Genomic DNA, 23,526 nt, shown 5'->3' on the forward strand with positions numbered 1-23,526 from the left:
CAAGGTCAAAGGAAAGGTCAAGGTCAAAAAATATTGATGCAGTTGAATAGCTCTCATCAGTATGTATCAGCATATGAAGTTTGATAACACCATATTGAATGGTTTCTTTAAAACTGAGCTAAACAGTAATTTAAGAAAAGTGAGGTCAAGGTCAAAGGAAAGGTCAAGTCAAAAAATGTTGAGGCAGTTGCATAGCTCTCATCAATGTCTATAAACATATGAAGTTTGATAAAAATATCTTGTATAGTTTCTGAGAAACTGAGCTTTGAACAGAGCTAAGCGCAAAGCATGACGGAAGGACAGACGGAAGGACAGAAGACGGACATGACAAACGCTATATGCCCCGGCCATATTCATGGCATAAAAAACTTCAAGATAATAGAGGATTCAGGATATCTGGGGTGAAATACTTAAAGAATAAGCAGTTGGGACTTCCAAATCACTTTGACATATCCATGGTAATTGAGATATCCGTGTTCCAGATACTAAAGTTTAACTGTATTTGATTTGATTTTTTTTTTTCAAATCTTTTTCAGTATCCAAATTCAGTAATTCAGAATATTGCATTTGCATAAACAATCAAATTCATCCTTATTAGAAACAAAGGAAATTAAATTAATCAAAATGCTTCTTTAAGTTCTTTTATGAAAATTCAGTAGAAAAAATGCCTGAGCTTGCACTATACAGTTTACAGAAAATACAATGTAACTTTAATACAGCAGACTCCATACAACACAAATGTGGGGTTGCTCTGCAAGTTCCACCTACTTAATTACTTTTTTTACTTTTTTGGCAAAAACTTTGTTTCTGCATAACAACGCGAGACCGCCTGCTCATGAAAATTTCATTCTTACATACATGCATGTATACAGTATTTTCAAATTCTAACACACTACCTAAATATATTGCCTAAATACACTCTCTGAGTGAATGTTTTATCTACATCCTAGACATACTCTCCATGAGTAAAACTTTAATCTTTGTTTTTAGATCACACTACAGGTGTACAAGTTTATCTTTTTTCCTGAACAATCTCTCAAGTGCATATATTGTACATCATTTACCTTAGTTCCTGGACATACTCTCCATGTGTACAACTTTTTCCCAATAACTTTCAGGTAATACTCTTTTAGAGTTAATTGCTGCAAAATAAAATATGAAAAAAATTAATATCTAAAACATCATTTTAAAGGAATTCTTCAGTGTTTTTTTTTCACATGCTCACCTACCTTAGGTGATATATAAACATAGACCTTTTTGGCCTTTTCCCCACTATCACCATTACCAGAGAGGAGACGAGCCTCGTACCAGATGTTACGCTGCTTCTTTGATAAATTTTTGTTTACATGTGTCATGTCATCTTCTACAATGCAAATCAGACAATTTTTCAAATATAAAACTGTGAAACAACTTAAACAAAAATCTGATTGATCCTATTGCCTGCAATTTGCTATTATCAATCACCTTAACCTTTGAACCCTTTTTAAGTCTTAAAAATGTTATAATGTCAATAGACAGAGAGAGAGAGAGAGAGATAAACAGAAAGTAATTACAGTACATAGCAAAATCTGTATCACATCCCATATCAAACAGAGACTCCAATATCAGCCAAAAGGCCAGAGGGCTGATATTGGTTGGGTGTGATACAGATTTTGTAATGTATTGTTGTTTTAATTATATATTTGAAAATTTCACAATTTGCCCATAAAATAAAATAGATATGCATTTCTTATTGGTTTTTGTTGTATATCTGTTTTTAAAATATTTCTAAGTTTAATGGCCATATTTCTAAGTTTAATAGCAAATGTATTATTTAACAAATAAATAATAACCTTTTTTTAACAAACTTAAGAAACAATTTATGTTTTATTCATTCCAGAATTGTCTCATTCTGTCAACAAATAATTTCATTATTAACTTCAATTCAATAAATTTTGAAAATTAAGCACCAATGTTGAAAATTTCTGAAAAAAATTCCCTACATACTGACTCAATTTTTTTTATCCGAGTCGGAAGAGGTCAAGCAAACATTTTCTTTTAAAGAGCAAATAAAACCTAACCACCTGACCTATGTTTTTTACCCAAATTAAGATTAGAATCTAAAAATTAATTTTATGTACCATAGACTTTTACTGCACCATTTTGGTGCCGGGTCCTGGATAAGCACTAGTAAATCAAAAAAACTATGTTGCACTTTTTCCTTTTTTCAAAATGCTTCTGATGCAGTAGTGCTAAGGTACTATAACTAATATATGTAAATATATATGCTTTTCTACACAGCATAGAAATTCACTGCTTTCAAATTACTAAAGGCATATAAAATCTAAAATTCTAATAGACTAAAAACCAAAATAGAAAAAAATCACTCTGTTTTATGCAACCAAAAAAAAAATCAATACCATTTATAACCAGAATGCTAAATTCTCCATTCTTCAGCTTGGCATCACCATAGCTTACAGTGGCTTGGTAATGGCCCTCCTGTTCCATTTTGATGTGCATTGTGAGATGTTTCTTGTCTGGATTATAGATCATCTGGGTGGCTGGGAAATATCTCCTACTGCTTTCTGTCTAGGAGACACAAAGAACAATAAGTTATCTCTTTTGTAATATGGAGGATAACACTTTTAGTCACTAGCATACAGACATCAATTTTGCGTAAAGGCTATGAATGTACATTAAAGATTAAAACATTACAGCATGACAATAATTATTATACATTTCAAATAACCCAAATAAATAGATATCTTCTGTTCCTACAAGAAATATTCTAACTCAGTAATACAGGTATTTACAGCAAGTTTTTACCTCTATAACTTTAATTTTGAAATAATTGTTTTGATCAGCTTTGTAGACAGCAGGATTGCCAAATGAGTCCTGAGTTTCAATGGTTAGGGGATAGGGCATCCCAGCACTGCATACAATTGTAGAACAATAATTTGTAAAACCTGACTTCCCAGCATCTATGGGGCCTATAATAAAAGAGGAGACATAGAAAAAGAGGCCCAGGGGCCTTAACAGTCACCTGAGTATAATACAAGATATAATTAAGGATTCATAAAAGAATAAAATAAAACAAAACAAATTTGATAGATGAAGCTATGTTGTCCAAAAGCAAGAGAAATACGATGATCAAGGATCAACAAAATAATTAGTCTAGTACTATGTAACAAATCTTAAAATCGATCAATTTCCTTGCCTGTACTTGCCTCCATTTGTCACTATCACACTCTGACTATACAAAACAATAGTGTTTGAACATTATTAGAAAACCAATCTCATTCCTTCTCTGACTGGCCTCTCTTGCTCTTTGAAGAACATTTAATGTACGAATATAGGGTATTTTTGTTTCTTTATTTATCTATTATTTACAACTCTATTTGACCAATAAAGTCTATGAAAGTACTTTTTGTATTATTAATTATGAAATTCTTCTTAAATCTCTTATTCATACTCTGTTGCTTCCTAGATGCCCAGGAGCAGAAAATTTTTAAAGAGTAATGCATTTTCATTATAGATTCAACACAGCCTTGCCCTAACACTAGAACCCCCCTATCCAGGGACCATGAAATTCACTATTTTGTAAGAGGCACACTTGCTCATCATAAATATGCACTTAGTTTGTTTGCTTTATATCCAGGAGCAGGGAAGATTTTCGAAGAATTATGTTTTTCCCCCACCCCCTTAGCACCAGAGGCCCTAAACCCTGGGGCTGAGAGATTCACACAATTTGGGAAGAGGCAACCTTGCTCATCATCACCATGCACTAATTATGTTTGCTAAATACCTAGGAGCAGAAAGGAAAATTTTCAAAGAAATAATGCATTTTCACAATATATTCAACAGAGCCCTACCCTAACACCTAAAACCCTGACCCACATGCTTTAAATTTCATAATTTTGGAAGGAGCCTCCATGCTCATTTGCAATTAGTTTATCTGCTTAGGTGGCAGAGAAGAAGATATTTAATTTTTTTTTTTTTGCATTTTTAATATATGATCTGAAGAGCCCTGTCCTAATAACAGAGCCCATGACCCTGGGGCCATGGAATTCACAATTTTGGAAGAGGCACCCTTGCTCATCATAATCTTGCACTTAGTTTATCTGCTTAATATCCAGGAGCAAAATAGATGATTTTCAAAGAAATAATGCATTTTCACAATATATTCAAAAGAGCCCGCCCCAACAACAGAACCCTTAATCCAGGGGTCGCAGATTTCACTATTTTGGAAGAGGCACCCTTGCTCATTATGTACCTAGTTTATCTGTTAAATATACAAGAGAGAGAAGAAGATTTTTAAAGAATTTATGCATTTTCACTACATGATCATTAGAGCCCCAACCTAACTCCAGAACCATTGACCATGAATTTCACAATTCTGGTACAGGGCTCAATGCTTATTACCATCATGACAGCAGCTTCACTGCTTGATCTCCGTAGTAAAGAAGATTTTTAAAGATTGCACTAATTTTGATGGTTTTAGTCTCATCCCTCAAGCCCAAGTGGGGCTGGCACCATGAAATTCACAATTTTTGTACACCTCCACCCACTGATGTCATAAGCAAAAATTGGTTGAAATTGATTTAGAAATTCAAGGAAAGAAACCGAAAAAGGTTCATAAGTTTACATCCAAAGCACAATGGATGACATCCAATAAAAACAGATAGCAGTAGGTCACCTGATTGCTTCAGATGACTTAAAAATCTGTTTACAATTGAAACAATATACTTTTATTAAATGCTACAAAATGCCTTTCAATTACTTATTGGTAATGGAAAAGAAAACTAAAAATACACGTGCAACTATAAGACATACATGTGATAAGTCAAAGACCACAAAACTGTACAGGAGCCATAAAAAAACTGGAATTTGGGTGAAAAAACTGTACACTGCTTATCATAAAACGGTACAAAAAATGGTATAAAATATCGCTTAAATTCTTCTGCAATTCCATCGTAATCATTGTAATAAACATCGTATATTTTATACCTACGAAGATCTGGGTCAGATTCACGTATTAAGTCATGTATATCAACTTTCGAAGTTGGCTTAATTTTTTTCAATCAAGTTACGTATACGAAACATTAACAGTAATTAAGTACCCCTTAAAAAATAAAGCTACCTAAAGGGATATTTGATACGGATTTATAGCAAGATAATTATCCCAATTGGCAGTTCACACCTTCGCACGCGATGGTTTGTGTACACTACACAATTATCAGAAGGTCAAGTGTCAAACACAGGTGACGTTTTTCAGTGTCTAGCGAGCGAGAATGAGAGGAAAATGGTGGCATTTAGCGAGAAATTCAAAATACTGTACAAATTTTCATATTCTGTGAATTTTGGTGTCCCGCCAGTACACGATGAATGGGCTCAAAAAACTGTACATTTTGCGTACAGCCTGTACATATCACATGTATGATAAGAAATGAATGCCTCAAATGTGTTGCAACATTTAAGTGCATATGGAGTTGTATTATGTAATCCTTTAAAAAATTCAAAAAGAGAAACTAAGAGCAAAATAAAAGAAACAAACAGCCCTTGGGCAACAGTGTTCACCTGAGTCACTATGGCCCTGCTATCCCTCAGCATTTTATTCCCTATATATTCCTATGAACCACCTTGATCACATATTGCGGCCCCATCCTACCCCTAGGGGTCATGATTTGAACAAAACTGAATCTACACCACCTGAGATACTTCCATTCAAATATGACTGATCATGGCTTAAATGCTGTTCTTGAGAAGGTTTTTAAAGATTTGTCCTATGAATTCCTATGTAAAACTTTGAGCCCCCATTGTGGTCCAACCCTAACCCTGGCCAGAGGTCATGATTTGAACAAACTTGAATCTACACTACCTAGGATGCTTCCATATAAATATGAATGGTAACTATGACTTTGCTGTAATTGAAGAAATTTTTCAAGATTTCTTCATTGTAAAACTTTGATCACCCATTGTGACCCCACCCTACCTTCAGGGGTTCATCTGTACAATCTTGAATCAAAATCATATAGTGAAGCTTTCATATGAGTTTCATTTCTTCTGGCCCATGGCTCTTGAGAAGAAGATTTTTTAAATATGCCATTCAATTTTTACTAATTCTTAAAGTTCAGAAAATTATGAATTAGTTGAATCTGTGTAATTACATGTATACAAGTTTGGAGTCTGATAAAATTATCTTGAATGGATTTCCTAAACACAAACTGAGGAACATTTACAGAAACATTTAGATTGTTCAATTATGTTAACCTTTATAAGTGTTACTGAATAAATTCTACTGTGGTAAATCTAAACCTTTCATGACAATGTTGACAAATCTGTCAGTATTTTAATAAACACAAATGCTTGATAAATTCTCACCTGGCTCAAATCTCTTAGTAAAAGGACTGCCTTTAACATGCCTTCCTGATACCATGATTGAGATTTTATATGACCCAGATTTATGGACAGTAAAGGAGGTTTTTATTGCGTTTTGATCTGTGTCCTCAGTGTCCAGCTGTTTTGTACAGGCGACCTGCTCATTTTTCAACTGGATGACAATACTGGCAGAGTTTGTAGAACTGGTTACGTAGGGTTTTCCACTTTTTCTATATAGCTAAAAAAGAAAACATATTACTCTTATGATTTAAAAAAAAAAACAGCCAATGTGATCATATTTATTTCATCTGAAACTGACCTAGTATAAAATCCTGATTTTAACTTTTTAATAAATACGAACTGTGTCCCCGTCTAATTCAACAATACATTCAAGGCTAAGGATGTAAAAACTGTAAAAAGATCGAATACAAATACATCTACAGTTTAACTTCAGTATCTTGAACACTAATATATCGAATATCATGGATATATCGAAGTGATTTGGAATTCCCAACCCCTTATTCTTTAAGTATTCTACCCTGCATATATATTGAACTTTTTCCTTAGTCCCACTGAGTTCGAGATATTGAGGTTTGACTGTATTAACATAGCTGCATCATTTGTGTAACGTGATTGATTCATAAAATGAATCCCTGTCCAAATGCAATCCTTAAAACAAAGCAAATATACAGGTTTGATTCATTATGGCCAAAAATTTCAAAATCTGGCACATACAGTTTCCTTTCTTTCTGAAATAGCACTTTATTGATTAAATGAAAGGAAGCTGCATTCTTCCACTTGTAATCAAATCTGCTGCAGTTCCCACTGTGGCACACAAGGACTCTATGTCAGCCAAAATTCTAAATTCCTAGAACTAATTTAATTATCAATCTTAAGAATTTCACACATATAACGTTTTACCAGACAGAAAAATCAATGCACCATTTGAGACAGTATTATATAAATTTGATTTCACAGCCACTGAAAACAATTTCTTATTCTTTAGATGCTCAACTCATATATTGTGTCACAATAAAAAAAATGACATTTTTTAAACCATTTTAATCAAAATATCTCCCCTTTAAAAAAATTATTACAAAAATCATCCAACTGTAATTTCTGTGATCACCTGATGTTCACACATTGACCATCAGGTACTGGTCTTACAAGGCATACTTTAATTAAAGTAGTAGGAGTCTCGATTTTAAATCAGTAATTTTTTTCTTTAAACATTTGAGGTATAATTCAATATCTATCATAAAAACATATCCCACCCTCCCAAGTATTTTACCATGAACAGTATATTCAACAAACCTTGTCAAGATTTCCATGGAAAACTAAAGCAGTCCTACCTCAACCTAAAACTAGCTTCCAAGATGAATGAATTGCACACAATCCTTTGCACATTATATAGATCAATGCAGATTCATAAATCTGTCTTTATGATGCAATATTAATTGGGAAACTATTTGCAGCCCTAATGGCCCATAATCTGCAGTGCCCCAGAACACACAATAATGAAACATAACCATGAAAGAAATCTAGCTTCTTTTTGTATCTATCTCGCATATGTTTCCTAACCCTCGTACAAAGATGTTTGTGTATAGACCTAGCTTCTGATTGAGTGGTAGTATATCAACTCTAATAATAAACATTGACTTGACTTCTTGCTTAATTTGAAATAACAATGTATAGCTGTACGTCATATATCGGAGTTTGGGTTTGCAATATTTTTTGTATGTTTGATTTTTTTAGCATCCATTATGGAAATCTGCACAACTTCAACAAAACCTAATGAAGAACAAGGGTCCCAAGGGCCTTAATGGCCACCTGAGAATAATATATAACTCTGAGTGGAGATTTATCAAAGATTTAATGAATCTTCATTTTATGATCAATAGATCCCCACCCTACCTCCAGAATCCCTGATGCAGGGACCAGGAATGTAAAAATTATAATGGAGGTACCCTTGCTCAACATAAATATTCACTAAATTTATCTGCTAAATACTCAAGAACAGAGAAGATTTTCAAAGAATTAATGCATTTTCACTACATAATCAATAGAGCCTAACCTTAACACCAGAACCCTTGACCCAGGGGCCTCGAATTTCACAGATTTTGGAAGGGGCACCTTTGCGTAACATATCCATGCAATTAGTTTGTCTGCTAAATATATATGAGGGAGAAAAGAAGATTTTTAAAGAATTTATGCATTTCACTTTTTGATCAATATAGCCCCAACCTAACACCAGAACCCCTAACCCAGAGGCCATGGATTTCATAATTTTGGAAAAGGTACCATTGCTCATCATAACCATGTTTTTTGTTTATTTATAATTACCTAGGAGCAGAGAAGAAGTTTTTAAAGAATACATTTCACTATATAATCAATTGAGCCCTGCCCTAACACCAGAACTCCTGAGTGCGTGACACAGGGACCATGACTTTCACAATTTCGGGAAAGGTATCCTAGCTTTTTCATTCTAACCATACACTCAGTTTGTTTGCTTAATACCCAGGAGCAGAGAGGAAGATTTTCAAAGAAAATGTTCACTACAGTATATAATGAATATAGCCCTGCCCTATTACCAGAACTCCTGACCCAGAGGCCGAACTTTCACAATTTTGGAAGAAACACCCTTGCTTAACATAACCATGCAATTAGTTTGTATGGTGAATATCCAGTAGCAGAGAAGATCGATTTTTTTTTAATTTGAGCATTTACTCTATATGATCAATAAAGCCCCATCCAGCTCCAGAACCCTAACCCTGGGGCAATGAATTTTACAATTTTGGTAGAAGGTTCAATGCTTACAGATCTGTTTATCCTATCCTGTAGTTATCAGCTATTTAAAGAATTTCCATCCATAATTCAAGTTTTTCATCTGTAATTCATTGTTGGCATTTACATTTGATAACTTCTAGATGAGAATGATTTGTATGTATATTGTTAATATCTGTTTTGTCAGCATGTATCATTCATTTATGGGAATATGAATATATATCATTGTACTAAACATTTTTAAGTGAATCCCTAATATTGCTAAAATATAAAAACAATACAAAAAAATTCAAATTCCCAGCATATCCCAGAAACATAATTTTCAGAGGCCTATCCATAGTGATTTGTATTTTAAAACAAAAATGCAGGATAAATATGGAATTTCTGTATTAGTAAACAGCTCTTTGCCAAAAGTTGACTGCTTGATATCCAGATGTATAGAAGATTTTTAAAGATTTCAATATTTTTTATGGTTTTAGCCCCACCCCTCAGGATTGGTGGGGGTGGGGAGGGGGGAGGGGGCAGGGACCATGAAATTCATTTTTTTTGTTTCCTTCACCCAAAACTGCCAAAACTGGTTGAAATTGGTTCAGTGGTTCAGCTGTTCCAGATAAGAAGCTAAAAATGTTCAAATGTTAATGCACACCATGATACACAGCATACAACATCAGACAAAAATAGATAGCAATAGGTCATCTGAGTGACTCAAGTGACCTAAAAATATTGGTCAAACAAGTTCACTGCTTTATGATTTTAATAAAACATCAATACAAATGATGCATAAGTGGTTATGTTTATACCTTCATCTATCATGGAAAGACATACCACACATAAAACACAAAATTTGGATATTCCTTTTGCTTTACCTTGACAGTGAATGACATTGTGTTCCCCACCAGATGAGGTTCCTCCCAGTGCCACTTAACACTACAGAACTGGGAGGCCAGGGAGTGAGCTGAGTTACTGAAGAACAGCTTCCAAAGCCAGTTTTTTCCATCTCCCACTGAGACAGAGGGTCCTCCAGGAGTATATCCAGGGGCATATCTAGGGATCCGGATGTTCCTGACATCCGTGGCAAAACTCCGGATACAGTCCATGACCACCACAACAATCAGAACTGATATTCCTACCACAAGTGTCAGCACTGACAAACATAAAATACAATTGCACATATTATGATACATGTATACCAAAGAAATCAATGTGTAAACTTTACCCTCAATAGAAAATTAACCTAGAATTTTCATTTACTAAAATTCTTCTGCCTTATTCAGGTACAGAGGATCAACATAAAATTGCTAAAAAACCTTTATTTATTATTGGGTATTGCCTCCAGATCAGCACACTGGTATGTATAAATACTGTGTTATACATACATGTATAAATAGTACTGATATGTTGAGAATTCACCTGTGTAACTTACCTGGAATTTTTTGCTACATGCATGTAAGAAAGTCACATCTACACAATATATCTGTACTATACAGTCCCTGTATATATCAAATTGTAAATGCTCAGGTTAATTAGCATACTAAACATAATCTGTAAAATAGTACTGTTAAATTTCAGATCTTGATTTATTTTTATATCTCACATTAATACATGTACTTGTTTTGGCAATGATCTAGCTTTTGTATTTTTGCTACATGTGATTTTGTTCCAAAGCATTAGATCATCTACTGATAATAGATAACTGTTTAGGATGAAATAAGTGGTTAATTGCTGTTCCAAATTCATCATCTACATATTTTTGTTTAGCAAAAACATGTGACTTATGCCCATATACTTCCATATATTCACTCCTTCATATTTCTCTTGTGTATCTTAATGCTGCAAAACAATTAAGTTAATTGAATATATACATCACAATTCAATTACAAAGAGTTGTTGTACTGATGCTATGCATCCCTGAGGAAACTTGTCTAATACAACAGGTCACATCCAAAACACAGATTGTCAGGATCAAATTGTAAAGCTCCAAATGTCAAACTACATTAGGAATATAATAAAGTATTCCAATTTGTCATCAATATGTATAATGTGGATTATTGTAGATGGAAATATTTATCAATTGTACCTCAAATGGCCAACTTTGGCCTTCAAATGCAGCACATTTATTAGTGGGAACTGATATACCATGTGAGGTGTAAGAATCCATATTTGAAAAAAAAATATTTTTGTCATAATAAAATTTTAATGTGAGTAGTATTTTCCTTGGAATTTTATCATTACTGTATATAATCAATAAATTTTGTTTTCTTCACATGATTTTATCTTTTTTTCAGGAGTGTCAGAAACACAGTGACTGCCATTTCGAACATTTGAAGACGGCTTTTCTCCATTCTCTCTATAATCTATTCAAATAGTCAGATTTGCTATTTGAGCACTAAATAATAATGTTTAAATTAAAATTGATTAACTTTAACCATCAAGAGTGTATAACCTTGCCTAATTAGAGCCAACATGGAACTGACAGAATTGAATATTATATAGTTACTTTAAATAAACAAACATACTTTCAGATCACCATGCAGATTTACCTTTTTACAAACTGCATGTTTATCAATTTTACAAATACAAATTATAGACATGTATATACAATTATCAACACTTGATTTGCAAAGTTAAACAATAGATTTAAATTTCAGTAAATTTTACCAAATGCCTTAAAGAAAGAATTGCTTGCAGATATGGATTCAACCATGCGGACTTCTAAATGTCCACCAAAAGGATTATAAGTCAATTATAAAAATAATTACCCTATAAAACTGCTTACCAATCTCAGTTTGGTAAATTTCCTTGACAAAAAAAATGTTTGTTCCAATACAAAGACTGTGACAATATATCACATGAATAAATCCTACAAAGGAACCATATTTTCCATAAAGCAACAGCTCTGTGACCACAACAACACGATGAATGGGTTTGAGTGGCCTGAAGAGAATTGCTTTCTGTAAGTATTGATCAGGTTTGTGCAGCTGACAGATCGAGAGAGGTGTCAGTCAGTTGATACCAAATATACCCATCATCAAATCACTGACGTAAAATCATTGTTGGTTTTATATAAAATAGAAAATATGGTATCAGGTTCCAGATTTTCCCTTTGTTTCTAATGGAGTTTCATGATAATATCTAATTTATTGATTCACAGTGTGTACGAGATAAATATTCCTATTATAATTGAACATCGTATTAACAAAAGGATTTTTGCTTAGACAATGCAAATGGTAGTGTTATTATTCTTTAAGATAGTAGAATGAAATGCAATCAAATAAGTTTGCTATCATTATAAATGTAACTTATAGATTTCATCTTTCTATTGCAATTATGAAAAAAGATGTTTTTATATATAAACCTACAGGTAATTATAATACTACCAATATGACCAAATGAGGGTTGTTAATCAAATCTCAAAGGAACTATATGAGAGACGCATTTAAAAATTAATGTGTTTGCAATAATTTTCAAAATATATAAACTGTAACTGACTGACATCTTTGAAAAACTGCATACCAGAACTAAACAAACAGAATCTATCTAAGAAATATCTAAGATCTTCAAATGACTTTGAGATTTAGGGTCATGTTACAAGGTCAATCAAGTTTTATGTCGGAAATGCTCAGCCCTTATCTATGACAGTAGAAAGCATATATAATATACTTGGAATATGATGTACATGTATATGTGCACTCTGTGTTGAGTCTGTTGACCTGTAATACAGACCCTTTACATAATTAATAACTACAATGTCCTCTAATTGATTGATTCTGTCTGAATGCTTATTCTGGTTTGGGGATAAATTACATAGCAATATTAAAGATATTAAAGCAGAGACCTACATTGTATCTATATTGATCATCTTATACATAATGTAAAATTATGTTGTTAGGAAAACATTGTCACATTTAATTAAAAGTAGATCAATACATCATATATTATATTTTATAGACATTAAAAGGATACTTTTAGGAGGTTCTGGAATTAAGTTCTCTGTTTACATTTTTCATTCTGCACAAATGATTCAAGTTATTCTCAAAGCAACATACAGATCAATCCAAATACATGTATAACAAATTATGTAAAGTGCAAAGATAGAACCTAACTGCTACCAAGAGGTCAGTGGGCCTTGTAGTCACCCGACTGTCAGTATGCAATTTTTTTTTACCCAAGTTACATGCTCTTTATCATATCTACCCCTTTGTAAAACTTGAGAACCAGTATAGCTCCACTTGTGTCTAGGGCAAAAATGCATTACTCTACATGAAAACATAAATACACACACACATGTACTGATTCAAGGAGGTTGGATGAGGGGGGTTTATGAAACAAAAATAAACACTTTAAATTGTACCTATAAAACAGCATATCCTAATCCACTGACTTTAAAAATTTGGCAACATGCATCTGTCAAGTTAATGAGTGATAAGAGCCATTCACTTTAAAGTTAATCATTACCTATCTTGAATATGAAGAGGATCCATGACAATGCGGACCAGTTACTGGTATTAGAGATGCCTGTCAGACTTTGTGCAGTCTTCACCAGTTGTTTGAGATGCTGGAGTTCTTCTACGCTGCAGGTTCCTCCAATCTGTGATATCTCTGCATCTGTTAACAATGCCAGCTTATCAAAATCTGTTACTCCAAGTGTTGTCAACCTGCATCAGAAAATTTGAAAGTCAACTTTATTTCATCAAATATATGTGAAATTGTGTCTACAAAAAGTTTATCTTCAAGAAGATGATAAAATAATCATATCAAACCAAGTACATCAATGACAAAGACTCATGGGCCACAATATCCATTTGTTCTTTCAATTGGAAAAACACAAGTAATCAAAGATTACAAAGCTCACCTCAATGCATATTTTCTACAAGTATCAGTAAAGCAAAGTGTCACATCAAATGAAAGTTCAGAAAGATCCATTAGTTATTTAGAAATAAATTTAACCTGCTCCAAAAACTTAAATGAACCTGGATTTTCATCCAATTAATATGTCTGATGCTGCATCTGAGCCAAGACTGCTAGTGTACAATAACATCCATCGGATTATCCATGAAAGTTGTACCTACTCATACTCATAGCTTCTAACTTTCCACATGCTGCATGATGCATTCAAGTCATCCGAAGCAAGTCTGGTAGTTTGTCTTGCTAGATGCAACATTCTTTATGATTCATGAAAGTTTGATCCAAGCATAAGCATGAGCTTATAGCTACTTGGAAGTGCTCCAAAAACTGTTACATGGGATGATGATACCAAGGTTATTGATATACTGTTTAACCAACTTTTATTTGCGTGCAAAAAAATTCTGACTATGTTTTGCAACCTTCTCTTACTCATGAATATTTCTTGAGAAGAACATTTTATTTTATTGTGTATTTATGTAGGATAATTCCTCAATCCCAAAAATTAGTTTTTGCAGATAGATTTCAAACCAGTAAACCATTTATAAAAGTTGTCATGAATAATAGTTGATTTACAGTAGTATAAAGTTATCTCAACTTCATTGAGGTGAGCTATAAAATATTAACATAACAGTTACTGTAAATGACGGTAAAGATACATTTGTATACTGGTACAATCATGTACATGTTTAGCTGATTTTATATACATGTACATGTATAGTCAGTGAGCCACATTTAATATACATGTATATGTACAGCTACATTTATATATACAATCATGTACATGTATAGCTTCCCTTAAAAAAGCATAAATAAAACACATCCATGAGGAAAAGATTACAATCAATTTCTTAAAACACACATAAAAATAACAAACTTTGAATAGAATGACCTTATTTTGTATATTTTCAGTTTACAACAGAACGCAATTTAAAGTGCAGAACATCATTTAATCCTTTAGTGCTAAATTCTGTCATTATTCAATGTACTACGCATAACCAAAGCTAACATAAAGCTCCTATAGTGTATAACTATGCTCTGTCATGACAAATATCACCCTAAGGTATATTTAACAAGGTGCAAAACATCCATCACCTCTCTTAATCTTCTCACATATTTAGCTTTGAGTTTTTTTTATGTACAATGATCACGTAACATAAACCGCAATGCTTATCTGCTTCATCTTTTTTTCCATTCTTAATGATTTTATATACATGTACCATTATTTCATTATTACGGGCACTTAAAAGATAATCTATGCTAATACTGATGCTTTGGTATTTAAGGTAACTGGATGTATACTGGTGCAATATAGATTTTTAACAGGGTATAAATATATTAGAACACATCGAAATAATTTAGTTTCCAGAAAAACCATAAAATGATACTTTATTAGACCATGAGTATAGAAAAAGACAAACTTATTACATGTATTAGGTTCCCTCAAAGAATGTTATCTTAAAGTAAGGCAAATCTCACACTTAACAAATATTCTGTTAGTGTTCATGTCTAGATGCAACATTCATGTATTAGTGTGCTCAGGGTAGAATTTTTAGCTACTTGGGAATGGACTTGCTCCAAATTCTTTTTCTTTTTCAGTAATCTGAAAATTTAAGATAGATTCAGCATTTGAACCAAGTCGGTAGCATGCATACTTAGTTGAATCATCCATGCAAGTTTGGTCAGCATAGGGCTTATTAGTTATCTTGGCCTCTTCAAAAACTTTCATCTGGTCACTCATCAAGAAAATGTAGGTCATATCTAATATACATCATCCATGCAAGTTTACTCTAAGTAGGGCTTCAAGTCTCACTGGCAAAATTCTGCTCCAAAAACTTTAAACTGGTCACTTATCCAGAATAGTAGGAAAAATACAGCATTCAAAGCAACTCTGGAAGTGTGCATTCCTTGATGCATCATACATGCAAGTATATCACCTTAAAGAGCTTACAGTTATTTGGGAATGGGTCTGTATCAAAACCTGCTCACTCGTCCAGAAAATGTAGGTCAGATCAACCATCTTAAGCAAGTCTGGCTGTGTGTATCCCTTGATGCATCATCTATTCATCTTTACTCACCAAAGAGCTTATAGTTGTTTGGGAATGGACCTGCTCAAAAAACTTTAATTAACTTCATCATTCATCCTGAAAATGTAGGTCAGATCCATCATTTGAAGCAAGTCTGGTACTAAGCAACCTAGATGTATCATCTATGCATGTTTGGTCACCATATGGCTTATAATTCCTAGGGAATGAGACCTGCTCCAAATCCAAAAACTTTCACCTCCTTAAAAAAAACATTATCCTGGTAGACATTCTTTGGCTGACATGCAGCATCTGAAACCTCACTGGTACCATGAAACAAACTAGAGACATCATTCATGCAACTCTGATCAATATACAGCATAGTAGTACTTGGAAAGAAATCTACTCCGAACACTTTAACACTGAGACTGAGTTTAACTCGGACACTGAGTGTATTACATGCACTCCTCCATCTTCCTTGAGTCGAGATGAGCTAAAAATGTTACTATTAATACACATGTAATTGTCATATATTGTATGTGAGTGACCAAAAGCATAGATGTGCTAGGTACTACATGGATAAAAACTACCTCTGGACCATAATTTAAAAGTATTGTAAATCACTTTTATTTGCAATATGTCATTTTTGCATAAATATAATAGTGTATTTATTCACAAGATATAATTTTTGCATATCAGTGATCAGGAAATTTCCAGTGTTTTGACTTTTTTGCAAGTTTCTTAAATTTCTCTCTTTATTTTTAATTGTTATTAGCCAGTTTTGAGAATTAAATTATGCATATATAAAGTTCCTGCATATAAAAAGCTATTCAAAGTAAATTCATTTACACATTTTGATAATGTTTCATCCAAAATAATATTATGACATACGTAAAATCATGCTGAATATTCCACTGGCAGATGAAAAATGAATCAAACCACACACTGCTTAAGCATTAGTATTTAACTTGTGTCTATGTACGTACATCAGGGTTGTCCCTAAGAATTGAAATAGGAGGAGACATTAAAAAAGTAGAAGGGGGTCTGGGGTTCCTCACCTAACAGCGGTTGAGGGGGAATGCCAGAGTAGCCGGGGGATAAAGTCATTAAAGGCGGGGAAATTCCCCGGCCCCTGGGTCTTAGGGACAACCCTGGTACATATATGCATTCAGCTTTTCCAGGGTCAATCACACTGATTTTGTTAATCAAATTAACATTTGCTTGTTTTTTTTTATTCATTCCATTAAAACAAGTCTTGGATTCTCATCATACTCATATGAAATTTTCTTTAAATCAATGAAATTTTGAAATACATGGGAATTTTAGAGAACATTCACATTTACCTTTCTACAAGATCGATGTGTAGTCTTTGATCTTTTAACCAAATCACAAATTTTCTTACATCTTTGGCATTTATAATGGAGGATTTCAAGTCATTTATCGTTGTTTCAGGTACCCCTCTGACATGGTCTACATCCTTTAAATTCAAGGAATCTAATGGCTCTTCCAGAATACCTACAAGAAAATGTGTTCAAAACAGTTTTCATATGTACTGGTTAAACAAATATTTATCACTGACAATTCTCTCAATTATTTGATATTTATAATTTATCTGACCAGTTTTATAAATGTCAGTAATGTAGAACACAGGTCAAACATCATAATTATATCAAAGCATGACATACATTTATAGATAAAACATAAAACTTTTTTGTAACAATGGTCAAGATGTTTTTAAAATAAAACATTTACAATTGTTTTCTTTTCAATGCATTTTCTGTGAATTAATTCATATAAATTTTTATATCTATGCAGTTTAAAATTACAATATAATGAAACTCTATGAATAAATAATGCCACAGTGGGATATTCACAATATTCTATTGTTCTTATGTCTGCCCATTTTCCTTAAATAGCATTAAATTATCAACTAATAAGGCAAAACAAGAAGTCTGTGAGCCAATGCTCACTAGTAATACCCCCACTTTGATGTGAATATACATTCTGATGTGAATGAACACAAGATCAGTTATGGACAGACACAAGGATGAACAAAAAGTTGACATCAGATTCGTACAAAAATGAACCCCACCATATTGCAGGCCTAAACAAAGAATGTGCTAAAATTTCAAGCATCTGCAATTAGTAGTTGCTGATTTGTACAAAAATTAATCCCACGATATGGCATGCCTAAACAAAGAATGTGCTAAAATTTCAAGCATCTGCAATCAGTAGTTGCTGAGAAAACTGCGACCAAACTTTGTTATGTATGGAACTGACAGACGCACGGATAAACAGGAAGTTGACATCAGATTTGTACAAAAATTAATCCCACGATATGGCATGCCTATACAAAGAATGTGCTAAAATTTCAAGCATCTGCAATCAGTAGTTGCTGAGAAAACTGCGACCAAAATTTGTTATGTATGGTACGGACAGACGCACAGATAAACAGGAAGTTGACATCGGTTTCGTACAAAAATTTATCCCACCATATTCAATACCTTAACAAAGTGTGTGATAAAAATTCAAGCATCTGCGATGAGTAGTTGCTGAGAAAACTGTGACGAAAAAAATTTTTACGGACAGACAGACAGACACACAGACAGACACACAAGGGTAAAACAGTATACCCCCCTCTCCTTTGGAGTGAGGGTATAAAAATCAATTTGAGGTAGTTTTATTTGTTATTAAGCATTGCTGTTTGTAAGTATGGCTGTGAATAATAGATACCTAAAGGAAAATAGAAAAGACGCTTAATTAACACATTTATCACAGTGAAGTTCATTTTAGCTTAAAGATAAATACATGTACCTAAGTAATGGCACTTATCCAGAAAAAAAAATACAGGTGTGATCTGCAAATGGTTGTATCTGATGTCAAAATATACCTGGTATTGCTTATTTTAAGGCACAACTGGCACAGATCAAGGAAGGGGAATCCCCCTTATGTATATAGGAGCACCCAAAATGGAAATAAAAAAAGGGTCTAATTAAACCTAAAATTATATAAGACAGGTATCGTGTCACAATTCAATTTTTTCAATACGATACATTTAAAAAAAGAAACAAACCATAAGGTTAAAGAAAACATGTATTCAGATTTCAAAAGGCAAGTAAAAGGTGGTGATACAATAAAGAGCACTACTTGTGCTTCAGTAGATTAAAAGGGCACTTTGTTCATGTCAATACTAGCAGTGGCAGCCTGCTCTGAAACTTTCTCCGTCGCACTTTTCTCCCTCCTGTGTGTCAAACTATTAAAATGAGGTCGAACCCGATCTATTTCAAGAAGTAACCAAACCTGATTATAAAAAAACGTACCAAACCAAAAATCGAGATAGTGAATCAAACATTGAATCGAGCATTAATATCAGGGACCTATACACTAATGGGATGGGCAACTCCTTCAGCGCCATGTTTATTTACCCAAAACGGCACACACTACACTGCAAGTTTTTCAAACTACGTTTTTTCCCAGTAAAAAGCTTGTTTTCTGATCATGCTGATTAATGTAATCTCTTCTTTTTGTGTAACGGAATGGATATTTAACAAATTTTAAAGCACATATCATAAAATAATTTAGATATTAAGTAAATAACTAATCATTTATGTAATGTAATATTATTTCTATATGTTTCAGGTATCAGTCATCCTTAGTTAATTAAAGAGTTACTCATTGGATGATGGTTATCATTTATGACTGATACCAGTTCTACACAATTTGACAATTTTGGTACAAAAGACGATCTATACTCCCCAACATGCCAACGTTAGAGTGCCCTGTATTTGGATGTGAGTGGCAGTCTCAGGACCTGGATGCAGCTTTTGCCGCAGCGATGACGGCAGCCCTCCAGATCCACGATAGAACTGTTCACCAGCCACAGGCCCAGCCAGCAGCTGCCGCAGCTCCCAAACTGAAGTTGGACCCACCCACCATAGCTGCTGGATGTGACCCAGACCAGTGGTCAGCGTTCACTCGACAATGGGAGATGTACAAGGTGGGTATGGCCATTGCCCAAAACGTCATACCCACTGCTCTGTTCTACTGCTGTGACTCAGACCTTCGGACCGACGTCATGCGTGACCAACGAGGTAACATCACAGACATGCCAGAGGCAGACCTGATGAATGTCATTAAACGGCTTGCTGTGAAGGATGAGAGCACATTGGTACAATGCATTAAGCTCAGTAAGATGACACAAGCACCTGGTACCAGCATCAGAACGTTTTTAGCCAGTCTCCGAGGTCAGGCGTCTCTCTGTCAGTACAAGGCCACATGCAAGGAGGAAGGGTGTAACCACATTTATGACTACAGTGATGAGATCATAAAGGACAATCTGGTTAGAGGAATTGCAGACCCTGAAATTTTGTCTGACCTGCTTGGTGATCCTAAGACAGACAGAACCTTGGAAGAGACTGTTTCCTTCATAGCACAGAAGGAACAAGGCAAAGTTACACGGAGTGCAGTTGGAGATTCAGCCGGTGCGATGTCGACAACGACCCATAGCCAAAAATCAGTACAAGGACCTGGAGGCAAGTGCTGGGCATGTGGTGGACCTGCCCACGGACAAAGAAACGATCGTCGAGCCAGACAAAGAAGTTGCGAGGCCTGGACATCTACATGTGTCAAGTGTAAAGTTAAGGGTCATTATACCAAGTCATGCAGCAAGTGTTCAACGTGTGGTGCCTGGGGACATCGTGATTCATCGTCAAGGGCTTGTACACAGGGACGAGGACAGAAACTCCGCAATCAGGGACCATCACAGGAACCGACGAAAGATGCTGACGACAAGGTTGGTTATGTCTACGACCAGCTATGTACCACATCAGAACAATATCAGAATACAGCACGTCTTGAACATCACATCTTCGAAGGAAAATGGATAGCTAGGCCGTCCAAACCTCATCCGATGCTACTGGTTAATATGACACCTTTGGCTGAGGACCATGCGTCATTTGGACATCCCATCAAAGATGTTACAAGGCTCAAAACGATACAACTGACCATGGTAGCTGACACCGGATGCCAGAGTACGATAATCCCATTACAGACAGCCAACAACCTGGGAATTACCAGAAAGGACCTAATTCCAGTAAAGCTCGTTATGCGAGGTGCCATCAAAGAAAACCTTGGGGTTATTGGAGCGGTTGCAGTTGATGTGAGGGTCAGAGATGGTTCCAAATCTACACGCATATTATGTTATGTATCTGATGTCATGGAAAAAGCTTTCATCTGCAGGGAGGCACTGGTTTCTCTTGGAATAATTCATGCAGACTTCCCAAACCATCCCGTAGACACATCAGAGAGTTTTGCTTCTGTAGAAGATGAGACTACCTGCTCCTGTCCCAGACGTCAGCCTAATCCACCTCCACTACCAACAACACTACCACCAGGCTTGGACGCTACTGAAGAAAATGTGGATGCATTAAAGGAATGGCTACTTGATTACTACAGTGCTACAACTTTTAACGTATGTGAACATCAACCTTTACCGCTGATGAACTGTGAGCCCCTAAAGCTTCACATAGATCCTGATGCCAGACCAGTTGCTGTTCACAAGCCAGCACTGGTACCCATCCATTGGCAGGATAAAGTCTATGCTGACCTGGAGAGAGACATAAGGATTGGAGTCTTGGAGAAAGTTAGCCAGAATACCCCTACAACATGGTGTTCCAGGATGGTAGTTACAGGTAAAGCTGATGGTACGCCCAGAAGGACGGTAGATCTTCAACCACAAAACCGTCACTCCGTACGCCAGACCCATCATGTACCGAGTCCGTTTCATCTAGCAGACAGGGTACCTCAAGGTATGAAGAAGACCGTTACTGACGCTTGGAATGGATACCACTCTGTACCTATTCGAGAGGAGGACCGTCACTTTACCACTTTTATCACACCATGGGGACGGTACAGATACAAGGTAGCTCCACAGGGATTTATGGCCAGCGGAGATGCTTACAACCAACGATTTGATGCTGTCATTACGGACTTCAAGAACAAGGTCAAATGCGTGGATGACACTTGTATGTGGTCAGATTCTGTTAAAGCAGCATTCTTCCAGACGTGCGAATGGTTAGACCTCTGTGCTCGGAATGGTATTACCCTCAACCCGAAGAAGTTCCAGTTTGCTCAAGATATTGTAGATTTTGCTGGACTCACAATTACTCCTACAAATATACGACCAAGCACAAAGTTCCTAGATGCAATCAGCAACTTTCCCACACCATCCGACATTACTGGTGCAAGAGCATGGTTTGGATTGGTCAACCAAGGTGCCTACGCGTTTGCCATGACTAAACAGATGAAACCGTTCCGAGCTCTATTGAAACCATCTACACCGTTCCATTGGACGGATGAGCTAGATGAACTATTTACAAAGTCCAAAGAGGTCATTATCCAGGAGATGAAGGAAGGTGTTCGTCTGTTTGACCCAGCACGCATGACCTGTCTAGCCACAGACTGGTCCATTGATGGTATTGGCTTCTTCATGATGCAGAAGTATTGCAGCTGTGCCAGTAAGACCCCAGCATGCTGTAATGACGGATGGAAGCTTTGTTTGGTCGGCAGTAGATTCACCCACCCAGCAGAAAGTAGATACGCTCCAATCGAAGGCGAAGCCTTGGCTGTTGTGTACGCACTCCACCAGACAAGATACTATGTGCTCGGATGCGAAGATCTCATTGTCGCCACTGACCATAAACCACTACTCCAGATATTGAACGACCGATCACTCACTGAGATAGATAACAGACGTCTCCTTAACCTGAAAGAAAAGACCCTTGGATACAAGTTTACGGTGGTTCATGTACCTGGGAAGAAGAACCTTGGTCCGGATGCAGCTTCCAGACATCCAGCTTGCCCCCCAGATCGACTGGTATTACCTGGTGATGCCACAGTAGACAAGTCCCTTGACAGTTGCTCTGCCAGTTGTCGTGATACACCCACCAGTTTCGGCCTATCTACTGAGGATCGAGATCAAGCTGATGATACCTCCACAGTTGCTGCCGCTACAACTGCATTAAATGCCAACATCATGGTTGTAACTTGGGATATGGTACGTGAAGCCACAGCATCAGATCCTACGTATATTAGCCTGCTTCAGCAGATAGAAGAAGGGTTCCCAGAGGATTATAGGGATTTGCCACTGGAGTTGTGCCCATTTCATCGTTTTTCTGGCAGTCTATGCTCTGTTGATGGTGTGGTTCTCTTGGGACAGCATATAGTCATTCCACCTGCCTTACGTAAACCAGTACTCAATGCACTTCATGCAGCACACCAAGGAGTCTCGTCGATGCGTGCCAGAGCCATGGACTCGGTGTATTGGCCAGATATCACGGTGGATATTGCCAGGACGAGGGACCAGTGTGGACATTGTCACCAGATGGCTAAGTCAAACCCCATGCAGCCACCTACTGATATAGTTCCTCCTGAATATCCTTTCCAGAAGATCTGCAGCGAC

General features: G+C 35.6%; 2 protein-coding genes across 2 annotated transcripts in view; one reads left to right on the forward strand and one right to left on the reverse strand.

The window, feature by feature from the left end:
* Positions 1 to 23,526, forward strand: part of LOC133182122 (tubulin-specific chaperone E-like) — a 59,284-nt gene that overhangs the window by 21,043 nt on the left and 14,715 nt on the right. The window lies entirely within an intron of this gene.
* The window catches only part of LOC133182120 (apoptosis-resistant E3 ubiquitin protein ligase 1-like), a 39,930-nt gene that overhangs the window by 14,365 nt on the left and 2,039 nt on the right, over positions 1 to 23,526 (reverse strand). Inside the window, exons 2-9 of the mRNA XM_061316846.1 lie at positions 17,411 to 17,582; positions 13,597 to 13,796; positions 10,008 to 10,285; positions 6,361 to 6,595; positions 2,806 to 2,969; positions 2,400 to 2,568; positions 1,230 to 1,363; positions 1,065 to 1,142 (exon numbers count right to left, since the gene is read on the reverse strand). Of these exons, the coding sequence (XP_061172830.1) occupies positions 1,065 to 1,142; positions 1,230 to 1,363; positions 2,400 to 2,568; positions 2,806 to 2,969; positions 6,361 to 6,595; positions 10,008 to 10,285; positions 13,597 to 13,796; positions 17,411 to 17,582 (1,430 nt within the window). The remainder of the gene's footprint in view (positions 1 to 1,064; positions 1,143 to 1,229; positions 1,364 to 2,399; positions 2,569 to 2,805; positions 2,970 to 6,360; positions 6,596 to 10,007; positions 10,286 to 13,596; positions 13,797 to 17,410; positions 17,583 to 23,526) is intronic.

The sequence above is a fragment of the Saccostrea echinata genome, unplaced genomic scaffold (genome assembly GCF_033153115.1).
Source record: "Saccostrea echinata isolate AGI-Se365-2 ecotype Australia unplaced genomic scaffold, CSIRO_AGI_Sech_v1 ptg000009l, whole genome shotgun sequence".
Lineage (NCBI taxonomy): Eukaryota > Metazoa > Mollusca > Bivalvia > Ostreida > Ostreidae > Saccostrea > Saccostrea echinata.